Source organism: Anomalospiza imberbis, chromosome 4 (assembly GCF_031753505.1).
Source record: "Anomalospiza imberbis isolate Cuckoo-Finch-1a 21T00152 chromosome 4, ASM3175350v1, whole genome shotgun sequence".
Taxonomy (NCBI): Eukaryota; Metazoa; Chordata; class Aves; order Passeriformes; family Viduidae; genus Anomalospiza; species Anomalospiza imberbis.
In genome coordinates this window covers 1,826,786-1,840,578 of record NC_089684.1, presented here as the reverse complement: position 1 = coordinate 1,840,578, position 13,793 = coordinate 1,826,786, and the positions used below count along the sequence as shown (strand labels likewise).

Here is a 13,793-nt window from a genome sequence, read left to right as displayed (position 1 = left end):
ATTGGTTTTATTCCTCCAGTGTGAAACTTTCCATATATTTGGAAGACCGACTATGGCAGGATCATTCCCTTTCAGTTTTTAGATGAAAAGATTGTAGGCATAATTGATGTATGTGTAATTGTACTCTAAGCATTACTCATACATCAAACATGTTATTTACAAGTTACTTACGTGCTACACTGTCAGTGAGCTCTTGCTGCTCACTATCTGTGAGTGTTAAAGTTTGCCTGAAGCTAGACTGAAGTAGAGAATTCACAGAACATTCTTAAAATGTTAGCTACTAGCCTGTGGGAGGAAGAGTGGACCAGGTAAGAGCCTGGAGCCATGACACTCTACCAGTGCAGGAGCTTCTTTTGTTGTCTCATTAGTCACAGAGTTCTCAAATGGGTAAGGAATTAAGCCACTGAAATTCAGAATGTATGAGAAACATCTCGTAATTGCAAAGAGGAGTATAAACATATAGCCACTATCAACAAAGTGTAGCTTTGGAGAGAGTCCAGAGGGACCCCAACCCCTGACTGACTCCAGTTTAAAATGTTATGCATGCCAGGAATTTCCATTGATGTGAGGGGCTATCCACTGTGACCAATTAATTAAGTCTATGGATACTAGGGTTTTTAAAATAGAACAATTTAAAGTAGATTGTATTGTTTGTTTCTTTTTATGAACTGTATATCTTTTGCATTTAAAAACAATTAAAATATATTGCCTACAGCATGTTATCATTTCCCGTGACAGGCTTTATGGCCTAATCTTCCTCTCCCTGAAGTAAGACTGTTTTCACTTTAAATTCAGTGAGAACAAGGTCGTGCTTAAAGCAGTTTAGTGAACATTGTATTTAAATGCAACTGCCTGAGCTGTTTGAGAAGTTTGCAAGCATTACTTTCAGGGTTCTTCTTTGCAGAGTGAAGATTCAGATGAAGATGAACCTTGTGCAATAAGCGGCAAATGGACTTTTCAGAGGGACAGCAAGAGGTGGTCAAGGCTTGAAGAGTTTGATGTCTTCCCTCCAAAACCGGACTTGAATATCCCGTCCCCAGAAGCTCCTCCTCACCTGACAAATGCAGCAAGCCGGGAGAGTGTGCTCACAGACCTCAGCGAACGCCAGGAGGTGGCTTCTATTCTGAGCATCAGCAGCACCAGCAGCCACCAACCAACCCTGCAGAGCGAGGCGTCTACCACCAGGACAAACTCGGTAGTGAGCGTCTGTTCATCGAGCAATTTTGTAGCCAACGATGACTCATTCAGCAGCCTGCCCTCGCCCAGGGAACTGAATAGCTTCAGCTTCAATACAAAAGCCAATGAGAAGAATGCCAAGTCCAAAACAAAGAGCCTGCTCAAGAGAATGGAGAGTCTTAAAATCAAGAGTTCTCACCATGGCAAGAGCAAAGCTCCTTCAAAGCTTGGCCTGATTATTAGCGGGCCAATCCTGCAGGAGGGCATGGATGAGGATAAACTGAAACAGCTTAACTGCGTGGAGATTTCCACCCTCAATGGCAATCACATCAACTTCCCTATGGTACGAAAGAGGAGTGTCTCCAATTCTACCCAGACCAGCAGCAGCAGTAGTCAGTCTGAGACGAGCAGTGCTGTCAGCACGCCCAGTCCTGTCACACGAACACGCAGCCTCAGTGCCTACAACAAAAGGGTGGGCATGTATCTGGAAGGCTTTGACCCCTTCAATCAGTCAACGTTCAGCGATGTGATGGAGCAGAACTTCAAGAACCGGGGCAGTTTTGCAGAAGACACTGTGTTTTTTATCCCTGAGGATCATAAGCCCGGCACTTTTCCCAAAGCGCTCTCCAATGGCAACTTCTCCCCTACAGAAAGCAATACCTCTGTGAACTGGAGGACAGGGAGTTTCCATGGACACGGCCACCTCACCCTTCAGAGGGAGAACAGTGGTGACAGCTCCAAAGAGCTAGGCATGGGAAAAAGGCGCAACTCCTCCAGTTCAATGAGCAGCCGCCTGAGTATTTACGACAATGTGCCAGGTTCAATCCTGTATTCCAGTACAAGTGACCTGGCCGACCTCGAAAACGAAGACATATTCCCAGAACTAGATGACATCCTATACCATGTCAAAGGGATGCAAAGAATAGTGAACCAGTGGTCAGAGAAGTTCTCAGATGAAGGGGATTCTGACTCGGCACTCGACTCCATCTCCCCGTGTCCTTCCTCTCCAAAGCAGATTCACCTTGATGTAGATAATGATCGAAGAACACCAAGCGATCTTGACAGTACAGGGAATTCGCTGAATGAAACGGAAGAGCCCACAGGGATCCAGGACAGGAGAGACTCTGGGGTTGGTGCATCGCTGACACGTTCCAGCAGGTGAGATCACAAGCATTAGGACTTGGGGTAGCCTGGGGATGTCCCCTCCAAGCTGAGCAGCTCTATATTAGCTGCATCACACTTAGTTAAGGTGCAGTAGAAGCTGTGGCTGTTCAAGCACACATGTGCTGTTCCATTGTTTCCCAAAACCATTATGGGCAGGAGAAATATTTGGCAAGACTTTGTGGTTCCTACAATTCATAGCTGTATGTTTGTATGTTCAGCCTGAGTTGTTGTTGAAAAAGCAATGTTAACAGTTTTGGGGCACAATAATTCTTCAAACTGAAATGGTGCATGGGAGGTGAGGGCCATCAAGTAGGATTAATCACTTTTTAAGTTGGCTAGGAGAACCAAGAGTAAGTATGTTCTGGTTTGTGTCAGTATGTAGTAAAAGCCTTGACTTTTAGACTGTTTCAAAAAATTGCATTTTTCAGTAGCAGGCTGTTTCTAATAGCATGTCAGTGCACTAAATCTGTGGGGAAAATAAGACTTGATTGCTTTCTCTTGATCACTGTAGCACAGTGGGAGACTAGGGGAGTTCCAATGGCCTCCAGGTTCTGCTGGGAGTTTTACCATCACTGTATTTTGTAGTGTGAGCAGAAGAAGGATTTTAATCCTTTCTAGCTTTGTTTCCAGTTTTCCTTTAAAAGTGATGCAAATAATTTAGTCATCTACAGCTGTTTGTATAAACTTAATGGGACTTTTAGAAGCACAGAGTTCCTATTTGATATGTCTTAAAAATTCATGCCATTTTTTCTTAATGGATATTTTTGATTCCCACTGCCCTGATACTGAAGGACTTTGGGAGAAAGGCGTTGGAGCCCTTGGAGGATATCTGCTAGGGCATGGTTGTGTAGCTAGCACTGAGCTGTGGGTCAGCTCAGAGTGCACATTCCCATGTGAAGCACCTGCCCATACTGCATCACGCCAGGTGAGGCAGAGACGCCGCTGGCTGATGCCTGTGAAATCTCAGAAGAATGCAGCCGCCAAGGGCAGGGATCGCAGCAGTACTTTTGCGTTAATTCCTGCACGTGTCTTGCAGAGACCTTGCAGAGACATTTCAGTAACCTGCCCTTTCTCTGTCTCCCATCGTCTCCACAGGCACAAGCTAAGGTGGCACAGCTTCCAGAGTTCCCACCGGCCCAGCCTCAGCTCAGCGTCACTGCAGATCAACTGCCAGTCCGTGGCACAGATGAACCTGCTGCAGAAGTACTCTCTCCTGAAGCTGACTGCTCTCCTGGAGAAGTACACACCTTCCAACAAGCATGGTTTCAGCTGGTAAGGACACAGAGCTGTGTATAGAGAGTCCGACTACGCAAGCATGACAGTTGTGCTTGTCCCAGGCAATGTTTGGAAAGATGTAATGCATCCATCCAATCCCTCTTTTTCCATATTTGCACTTCTTCCTCCAGCCTGTGCTGACAGTGATTTGTAGTTTCCTAAGATGGGGCTGAAATCCCTAACCCTTTACGTAAGTGTAATCCTATTAGGCATCAGAGATGTGTTTATGGGGACGTGTGAGGGAACCAAAGCGATGAAGTACAGACCAGCTTTCAGAAGAGGAAGATGTTCAGAAGAGGAAGAAGTATCTATAGCAAAAGAAGGACCACTTGTTAATAGAGGCAGTTAGCAAGCAGGGGCATAAATTGCAACCAATCTTAATAGGCTCGCTTTTTTCAGTTATTCTTAAATATTTGCATTATTTCCTTTATATAATTATGTAATTGAATAGTGTAAATTTCTCTTAATTCTAGTATCTAGTAGTAATAGCCAAAATTCTGTTTTCCCTTTCTAAGGCACTGTAAATCAATTAGCAAAAGAGGTGTAGAGAAGTAGAAAGGATGAGAGAACCATGGAATTTTTTGTAGGCAGCAGTTTCTGCTGTGGCCAGGTGTTTGTAACTCAGTTGAATATTTTTGTCAGAAGAATGAAATAGAAAGCTCTTCTATTATAGTATCTGCAGTACAGCCTGTGTAACCTTCAGGATGCAAAGGACGCAAATAAAATTTTTCTTGTCCCTACCACAGGCCAGCCTCCTCCCTTCCCCAGGAGTCATGGAGAGTATTTAGCTTCGGCATCAAAGTACCTCCTGTTCAAAGGCTGTTATTATGTCAGTCCTTCTAAATACAGAAGTTGTTTGTTCTGAAAGACAGAAATAAGTATTGACCAGTTATCCCTGCATGCTTCAGATTCTCAGTGGAGATCGCAATGTGTTTTTTCACATTCCATTGGCATGTTTTTTGACAAAGCAAGTATTATTCGTACATGTATCAATAATGCCCTAAACTTAACTATATGGCAATACAAATTGGTTCTGTTTTACTGTGTAACAGATTAGTCAGCTGTAAATCCAATGCACTGTTTTTATAGCTGTATTGTATGTTGAAATGTTAAATGTCTCCCTGTTTTCATTGCTACGGTGTCCTATTAGTTGTTACACTGGACATTAGCTTTCCTCCTTGTTTAGGAAAATGACCTCAATATTTTCACATTTTAGTGCCTTTTTTTTTTTTCCCTTCATAAAACCAGTACTCTGGGCACAGGGGTAAATCATTCTTTTGTGTTTAGTAACTTTTTCCTTGGAGTCATAAGCAGATGGAAAGGCCTCTCAATGAAACTGGAGTGGGAGGTGGGGGTAACAAAAGTCACTGGCTGACAAGGAGGGGGGTCCCTCAAAGGGGTTGTTTATAGAGCTGAAGTTTTTAGCTGACAAACTCAAATGTATTACATCAGTTTCCTGCTGTTCTGCACACTGGTGGGTGGTGGACCCAGTTTGAGGACTTTGCAGAACAAGTAGTTGACATACAAAAGCTCATTGTTCAAATGCCCATCTTTCCTGAAACCTAAAGAAGCAGTGTTATAAGGGGTCACTGACCGCAAGATTTATTTTGACTCTTTTGCAATTCAATCTGGCCCCTGCAGTTTTACCCCGTAGCTTTCGTCCTCCTAATATTGATGGAGTAGCACCACATTAATACTTAGAGGCAGCATACTGCCCCAAATGTCAAGCCTTTCTCTTAGAGAAACTCTTGTTTTCTTTCCTCTCACCATTTCCAGCCCGGAGTGGATTAACTAATTTATACTGTCACTATTGTTCATATTACTAAAAGTGTTTCACTTATTTTCACTTACTTTCCAAATTCCTGGAAATACAGAAGATAAATAACCAGCAGAGTTTTAATTCAATGTGTCATTCCCTTTGCTTAAATAGGGCAGTACCAAAGTTTATGAAAAGAATAAAGGTGCCAGATTATAAAGACCGAAATGTGTTTGGAGTGCCACTGCAAGTGAACGTGCAGCGCACGGGGCAGCCTCTTCCCCAGAGCATTCAGCAAGCCATGCGGTACCTCCGCAACCACTGTCTGGATCAGGTGTGTTTTGTTATTCTCTTATTCCACATGCATGCACCACCCAAAGCCCAGCTTTCCATGAGTTTTTATTGTTCCTGGGTCAAGCTGAAAAAAGTAGACTCAAAACAGGACAAAATAGATAATTAGTGTGTGGAAAGCTTTCCACAAAATTAGAGCCCATACTTAAGAAGCTAAAGAGCATGCTTACATTTTCGATTTTCTAGATTCATTATAAATATATTTGCTTTTATACATGTATTTAGGTTGGACTGTTTAGGAAATCTGGAGTCAAATCAAGAATTCAGGCTTTGCGTCAGATGAATGAGAGTTCCGCAGACAGTGTCAACTACGAAGGCCAGTCTGCCTATGATGTAGCAGACATGTTAAAGCAATTCTTCCGTGATCTCCCTGAGCCTCTCATGACCAACAAACTCTCCGAGACCTTCTTACAGATATACCAGTGTAAGTGTCAGATTCTGCAGCAGGTAACAGATGGTCATTTGTTGTAGCAAGGGTGGAACTTTGAAACACCGCTGCTTTTTGTAACACTGCACTACAGGTGTTGCTTATGTTGGTCTTTGCCTTTCTCCAGCAACTGTTACAGTTCAGGCCACCTCTAACGAGTGGATTTTTTTGTATTGTAGTTTTACAAAAACTTATAGTACCAGTTCTTTTAATTTAACCTTTCTCTCTAGTTCAGGAAAAGATATAAATCCTTCATCACCTGCTCTAAATTTTCTTCTCTTCTTTGACCATACTTGATATTATAACTTGAAAATAAGCCACATCTCATGTGGCTAAGTAGACAAGCAGAGCAAACACTACTTCAACAGAGTTTGGGGCTTTTGAGGGGATTGGCAAAGCTACCAAAAGTTTTTACTTTCTTATAGTTCATTTTCTGCTACCCTTCACCTCAGCTGTTTAAAAACAACCTCTAAATGGTAAGCTTTTCTGTTACTGACTTGCAGCTACTTTACAGATAAGTACCATAAAGTTTTCAGAGTAAATCACATAAAAAATGGAGTTTATCAATGCTTGTGAAAACAAATAAGTACAAGAAGGTCACAGGAATTTCCGTCAGAGCTCCAGAGGTGGAGATGATGTTTTAAAATATCGTACAGACCATTTTTTCCTTGCAAGCATTTTTGTTTGTGTGTGTGTGTTTGGATTCTCAAACAGGTTTATGGAGAAAATTAATCAGGCTCTCCACTTCCATGCATATTAAACAGCAGCTCTATGGATTTAGAGCCAAAAAAAGTTTGACAGAGCATTGCAGAGTTTCTGTTCCTTTCCTTTTGCAGGTGGTAGGTCTGAGGAATCCCCAGAGGTGGTCGGGAAGTATTATCTCTGTGCAAAGCAAAGTGCCTTAAAAAAGCTGTAAATTTTGCTTCCCTGCAAAGGGAAAAATTTCCCTTTGCTTTGGTGCTATGCAGCAGGCTGCACACTGGAATGCACGTGGCTTGAATGCGCTTTGAACTGATTGAGAGGAGAGCATGGAAAACAGTGGATTTTTGCTTAAAACTGCTTTTTAAACTGACCTGCTAGCCTTACAAAGTTGCTGAAGCCCAAAGCAAATACCAATTAAGTATCTGGGTAGCACCATGTGTTTTATGAGACATGCAGTGAGGGCTGCTAATGATGATATAAATGCTCGAGGACTCAGACTCTGATGTTGTCTTCAGAGGTGACTTATTGGAAATCGCTTTATAAGAAGCAGATCTGGTCTGGGTTATTTCATTTTTTGTTCCTTTCAAGTTTGGAGGAGAAAGCTTTATATAAGGACACATCAAATCTTTCCAATGGCTGTTTGTTTTTTGTAACCAAGGAGCTGTTTAATGGTATGGGACTTCACAGCGTGGACTTTCTTTTTCCACTGCATGACTTTGAATGATCTGCTCAATAAAGTAACCCTCTCTGTTCGGTAAAGCACTTTCTGGATGTTTTATGACATCATTGTTGAAAAGGTTTGCTAGCTAATTTATTTAATTTACCTATTCTAAAATGCGTTCATGTTTTAAATTTCTTTGCAAGCCAAAGAACTTCTAAATTGGCTGGACTATGTTTGCTCATTCTCTGCCTGAATCCAGGCTTCTGTCCTTTTAGTGCATCTGCAGGAGCATGTAGCTGTTGAAGCTAAATCTAAAATTAACTCTGGCCTAGGCATAGCTTCTTGCTTGCATTTCTTGTGACTCAGGAAATAGCTGAGGGTAGTTAAACCAGTGGGTTAAAAAACATTCCTTCACATTTCCTACAAATGGTATGCATCCTGAAGGAAATCACTTCAAACTCGAGTCAAATATTTGAAGCTGGAGTTTGTTTTGGGATGTATTCATGCTGTGTGCGTGGAAAACCAATGGGCTGATGAGAGAATTACTAATATTATGCAGATGTGCCAAAGGATCAGCGTCTCCAGGCTATCAAGGCTGCCATTATGCTTTTACCTGATGAGAACAGGGAGGTCCTCCAGATTCTTCTCTATTTTCTGAGTGATGTCACAGCTGCGGTGAAGGAAAACCAGATGACACCAACAAACCTGGCCGTCTGCTTAGCACCTTCCCTCTTCCACTTGAACACGCTCAAAAGAGAGAATTCTTCCCCAAGGTAGGTTTTTGGGAGCAGGGCTCACTGCTGCTGGTTCCATAGCACAGCTGGCAGCGATGTGCAACAGGCACAGTCTGGGATCGATCCTGCCAGCTGTGATCACCTCAGAGAGCACTGGCTGTAGAACGGTTATGGGATCTTACCTTTTGTTGAAGATTTGTTAAAATATAAACAAGCTCATAAGAAGGAAAAAAAGTGTGGGTGGGGGGAGGGGTTTCCAAAGAAAAGGCTTAGAAAGAGTAGTAAGAGAAGTTGGCAACACCATGCCAATATTTGGTACCAGGCAGCACTGTTCTAAATCACCAGCAGATGTGGGAATCCTACTGTTTTCTTCCCAAACATGTCTCTTGCTCTGCAACAAGTAACTGGATTTGTGTATGTGTGTGCTCTTTTCCCCTGTGAAGGGTGATGCAAAGGAAACCAAGCCTGGGCAAACCCGATCAGAAGGACCTAAATGAAAATCTGGCTGCAACCCAAGGGCTAGCTCATATGATTGCTGAATGCAAGAAACTCTTTCAGGTAAAACACCTGTTTACAAAACTGATGGCTGGAATATTGACTGAGATGTCTTAGATCTGGTGTATACTGAAAAGCTAGCAATGTCTCCTTATTTTAATGAAGTTTAACACATGATAAATAGCTTTTTAAAAACCTTTGCATCCTGATCTCTGTGCATACATGAATTAGAAGTGGTGCCAGAAGGGAAGAGAGTTGTTTTGTTGGCACTGGTGCTCTCAAGTCAGGAGGCAGTTGTGGGGTTTGGCACATTTTTGTTGCATCCAAGCTGCTTTTGGAATACATTTCCAAATTTTTATTGTGCAGCCATGAGGGTCTGTGAACTTCAGCGCTAATTACAAAGCTAGAAGCTATTTCTAGGAATTCTAGTGCTCATTTTATACTTAAATTCCCAAGAGTTAGCAAGACAGGCCACAAAAGCATCCTGGAATGTAACACTGTCAAAGCATAGGTTGAAGGATCTGTAGGAACTAAAGCATGCTCCCTCTAGGGCCTGTGATGGAGAAGCCGACAAGTCGAGTCCTGGTTTTCCTCACTGTCATCAAATCTTTTCAGAGCCTTCAACTGAAGACGTGCCTGTCTCTTTTCTTGCAGCTGACAGTGTTCCCTTCTTCCTTCAGTTTGCAGGATAAACTGTGCTGTGGGAATGAATCTAGTTGTGTAGTAAAGGGGGATACTCCACAGAATAAAATAAGACACGCCATAAAAGAGAGACTAATTTGAATTAAATCAAAGTCAAAAACTTAATTTTGGCATGTCTTCATATTGAGCACTTAACCTGACACATACACATGCCATCACTTACAAAACTGACATACACATGTCCTTGTGGCTATTGAGCTGCTAGACTAATGCAGTGATCTGGGGAGAGAGCTGCAAAGAGGATGATTTCACCCTTGTCACCCCTCAGATACCGGAAGAAATGAGCAGGGGTCGGAACTCGTACACAGAGCAGGACCTGCGTCCCCTCAGCCTGGAGGAGCTCCGGGGCAGCAGCAGCAACACCGAGCCCTCTGACTACCACTGCTACCTCCAGGACTGCGTGGATGACTTGCTCAAGGAGATGAAGGACAAGTTTAAAGGCTGGGTCAGCTGCTCCACATCGGAGCAAGCAGAGCTGGCGTACAAGAAGGTATGCACCTTGCCACTCACAGCGCAGCTCTGGGTTTTAGCTCTCTTGTGACACAGGCTATTACAGAAGGTTCAGTACACATCTTTACCTTGCAGATAGATACCAGAAAAAACCCTTGATCTCGTGATGCAGTTGCACACCATATAGAAACACCATGTCTTTCAGCAGTAGTTTGCCAACATACACTGATTTGTGTTCTTCTGTTAATCCAGCCGAGGAATGTTCACTGTATTGAATTTATATGCCTTCACTCACACATGCAAAACCTTAACAAGCTGAGTCACTATGCTGGCAGTAAGAAAGAAATTTTTCATCCCTGATCTTGTACAGCTCAGAACTACCAGATGGAGAAGTGTTTCAATAAGATTCTTAAAAAAATAAACTTGAAAAAGAAAGTGTAAGGAAGAGTAAAATTAAGGACTGTGCTACTTTTCCCCAGGTATGTGAAGGTCCCCCACTCCGATTATGGAAAACTACCATTGAAATCTCAGCTACACCGGAGGATGTTTTAAATCGTTTACTTAAAGAGCAGCATCTTTGGGATGAAGATCTTATAGAGTCCAAAGTGATTGAGCCTTTGGATAGCCAGACAGATATATACCAGTATGTCCAGAACAGCATGGCACCTCACCCAGCCAGGGACTTCGTAGTCTTAAGGTAAGACATCAGTATGTTTATATCCTACACATATGGCAACCTTGCTTATTTCTTTATCATATCAGCTGTATTGGTAGAGGTCTATTTGTGCCTAATTTGAATTCTTCTTAGATGCTTGACTTAATGTTTGTCAAAAAAAAGATTTTTGGTTTTCTTCTTTTTTCTTAGGACATGGAGGACAAACTTCCCCAAAGGAGCCTGTGTGCTTCTAGCAACCTCAGTGGACCACGAGCGGGCTCCTGTGGCAGGTGTTAGAGTCAATGTGCTCCTGTCGAGGTATCTGATTGAGCCCTGTGGGTCAGGAAAATCAAAACTTACCTACATGTGCAGAATTGATTTAAGGTAGGAAATTCCATTTTGTCCTTTGGAGGTGGTAACTTCTCTTGTATAATTTCAGTGTGGTCAGTGGAAAACTTAAGACAGTTCAACAGAATTTAGTCCCAAAGGCAAGCACACAGGTCTCTGAGATGTCACAGAAAGTTGGCTTCAGTGCACATCTGGCAGCAGTAGTTTCTTGCATTAGAAGCCTCCAGTATGTGTTCCACTACCACTACTGCTATACAACCCCAGCCTTTCCTCTAACAGTCATATTGGATGCAAGGACTTAATAATTTTAATACTAAGCTAGTAAAGAGAACCAGGTTGTCACAAAACTTTCCACAACTTTTTCTTACTGCGGCAAATTTGGTTTTTGAGCAAATCTACTGGGGTTGAGCTGTGCAGTAAGCAGTACTAAGGAGATTTCCTTGTCAGGCATTTAACCAGCTAGATACAGATTTGATTGTGACTAAGAAAATACGTACAAAGACACTGGGTACCTTCCTCATTATTCCTTTTTCCTCCATGGAACAGGGGCCACATGCCAGACTGGTACACTAAGTCTTTCGGACACTTGTGTGCATCAGAAGTTGTTAAGATACGAGACTCTTTCAGTCAGCAGAGTCCTGAGAGCAAGGAAGTAAAATCCAGGTGACTACTGAAGAGGAACAGCCAAGTGCTCCCCACCTCAGCAACATAGACATTACCCAAAACTGAGACTTGCACGCTGCAGACCGGTCCTGTGTTCCACGTGCAAGTCGTGTCATGAAGGGATGACAGCGTGAGAACTTGACTGTGAGCATTACTATAGGACTGTGGCCATACCATACACTTTAAAGCTGCTTCCTGTCTGTGTAAGGTCTATAGTAGGCCTCGACTGGAAAACATAGGAGAACTGTGCAAAAAATAAAAATCTAAAAAATAAAAAAAATACTATTAGATGGTTTGAATTGCTTCTGAGAAGCAAATTTCTTTAAATGCAAAATATATTATAAAATATGGTGAAGGCTCATCATTCCCATGTGAAATACTTAGCTTTATGTACATACCCATGTCATTTTATTTGTAGTGCATTGAGGGACTGGTGTATCCACTGGAATAGTTGGTACTCTTCAATGTGTTCTCACTGAGATAAGCAGAGAAAGGTTTGCACAGAGATTAAAGTGTGAATGAGTGTGTTAATGGTTGAAAGGATAGAAGAAGTTGAATTTGAAATGTGTCTGGTACACTGATAGGCAGCCAGAATGGATTTTAGTATGCTGGATACAGTTCAACCTAGAATGGGACTCCCCTGTGGACCAGGAGTAGCCATCCTTCGAATGTGCTAGTTCTGCCTTTTGCTCAGCTCTAACCTTGTTGAAAACTCTAAGCAGATGTTACAAGAGGCTTGCTTCAGCTACTGTCCTCTCCTTATCCAGATGATCTTTTAGGAGCGATGAGCAATTCTATAGCAAATTTTAAGTAAATACACTTTTGAGCTTTGAAATGAAATGTCTGCAATGGCGAGGAGAGCCAGTAACATCAGTTGTTAAAAAAACAAAAATGCCCATTACTTTCACTCCTATCTGCGTTATCTATAGGTGTTATTATGAGCTTTTATATATTTTATTGTGTTCTAATGGCTCAAGAGGAAAAAAGTCAACACTGGAGTTGTGGTGCCAGGAGGTGGCAGGACTCCTGCAGTAGCAGCTGGGGTGACTTGGCTAGGGAGAGTCACACAAACTCTTTCTCTTACTCACCCCCCCCTTGCCTGTTTTTTCTAAAAGCTGCACATTAACATGAACATAACCTGCATGTGAGCAGTTTGGAAGGTTATATTTGGAGGCAGAAAGGAGGGTGCAGTTTTGTCTTTGGTTTTGTTGTGTTTTAAACCCCTTTGGGATATTCTCCCCTTCTTGAGAATCAACTTACATGAACTGTAGGAAGTCCTGAGGTCCTCTGGAAAGATGTCTTTCTGTAGGTTGTACTGTAAAGGTAAAGATTTGATTTCAAGGTGCAGTATTAAGTGATAAATGTATTTTGTGGCTAGGGTATGAATGAGTTGCAAGATGGAATCTTGACTGAGACTTTTTTACCATTGTCAGTATTATTTTAAGCTTTTTTGATGAAGATTTTTTTATAAATGGCAAATAATGTAGTACTTCCTGTAACAATGTTCCTCATGAGTAGGAAAATCTTGTATATTCTTCTACATCAAACACTTCTGAATTTGTAAAATTGTATGTTGTACATACCATTCTATTGTAAACATGTATACTTGCCCACAGTGTACTGTCAAACATAGATTAAGCATGATAAAGATTATTTAAAATATACCTGTATTTATACCTCAGATATTCTTTTTGGGTTTTTGTACCTCAATTATGTTTTCTATTGTAAATGTGCTTTACATGAGTATGATCTACGCGAGAGAAAGGAAAATGTTTAACTTGCTATAGATGTCTGTACAGAATATACTCAATAAGTGCACTATTAAATGTTTAAAATTGGATATTCATCATGAGTTTTATTTTATTTTGCATTCTTCCTTCCACTTTCATACCAAAAGGGGGAGGTGTTTTTCTTACTTCTGGTTCTTTACCTACACTGCCAAGACCAGAGCCACCCCTGCCCTCTCCCAGGCTGATATTTATAATATTGTTAAAGGCAGCTACCAATGTTTTCTTTCTTTCTTCAAAGTTTTTGGAAGACAGGACATCACAATGACAAATAACTGGACAGAAACATTCCCTAGTCAATTGCTTCATACTTTTATAATAGTGAGAAGAAACCTCTGATTTGCTGCGGTGTAGAAAGGTATGCTTGAATTTAACAGGGTGGAAAGCAGCAGTATGCAATGCTGGAGAATAATTCATTGCTTTCCTATTCTCTAAAGAGAGAATCAG

At 41.8% G+C, this 13,793-nt stretch overlaps 1 protein-coding gene across 7 annotated transcripts in view; it reads left to right on the top strand.

The window, feature by feature from the left end:
* Window positions 1-13,399, top strand: part of DLC1 (DLC1 Rho GTPase activating protein) — a 215,074-nt gene extending 201,675 nt beyond the window's left edge. For all 7 annotated transcript variants that reach the window (XM_068186801.1, XM_068186800.1, XM_068186802.1 and 4 more), the window contains 10 exons: window positions 905-2,334; window positions 3,436-3,612; window positions 5,546-5,705; window positions 5,948-6,146; window positions 8,072-8,285; window positions 8,690-8,804; window positions 9,712-9,933; window positions 10,373-10,590; window positions 10,759-10,932; window positions 11,443-13,399. In XM_068186801.1, the coding sequence (XP_068042902.1) occupies window positions 905-2,334; window positions 3,436-3,612; window positions 5,546-5,705; window positions 5,948-6,146; window positions 8,072-8,285; window positions 8,690-8,804; window positions 9,712-9,933; window positions 10,373-10,590; window positions 10,759-10,932; window positions 11,443-11,563 (3,030 nt within the window). In that variant the 3' untranslated portion in view covers window positions 11,564-13,399. The remainder of the gene's footprint in view (window positions 1-904; window positions 2,335-3,435; window positions 3,613-5,545; window positions 5,706-5,947; window positions 6,147-8,071; window positions 8,286-8,689; window positions 8,805-9,711; window positions 9,934-10,372; window positions 10,591-10,758; window positions 10,933-11,442) is intronic.
* Window positions 13,400-13,793: the final 394 nt, after the last annotated feature.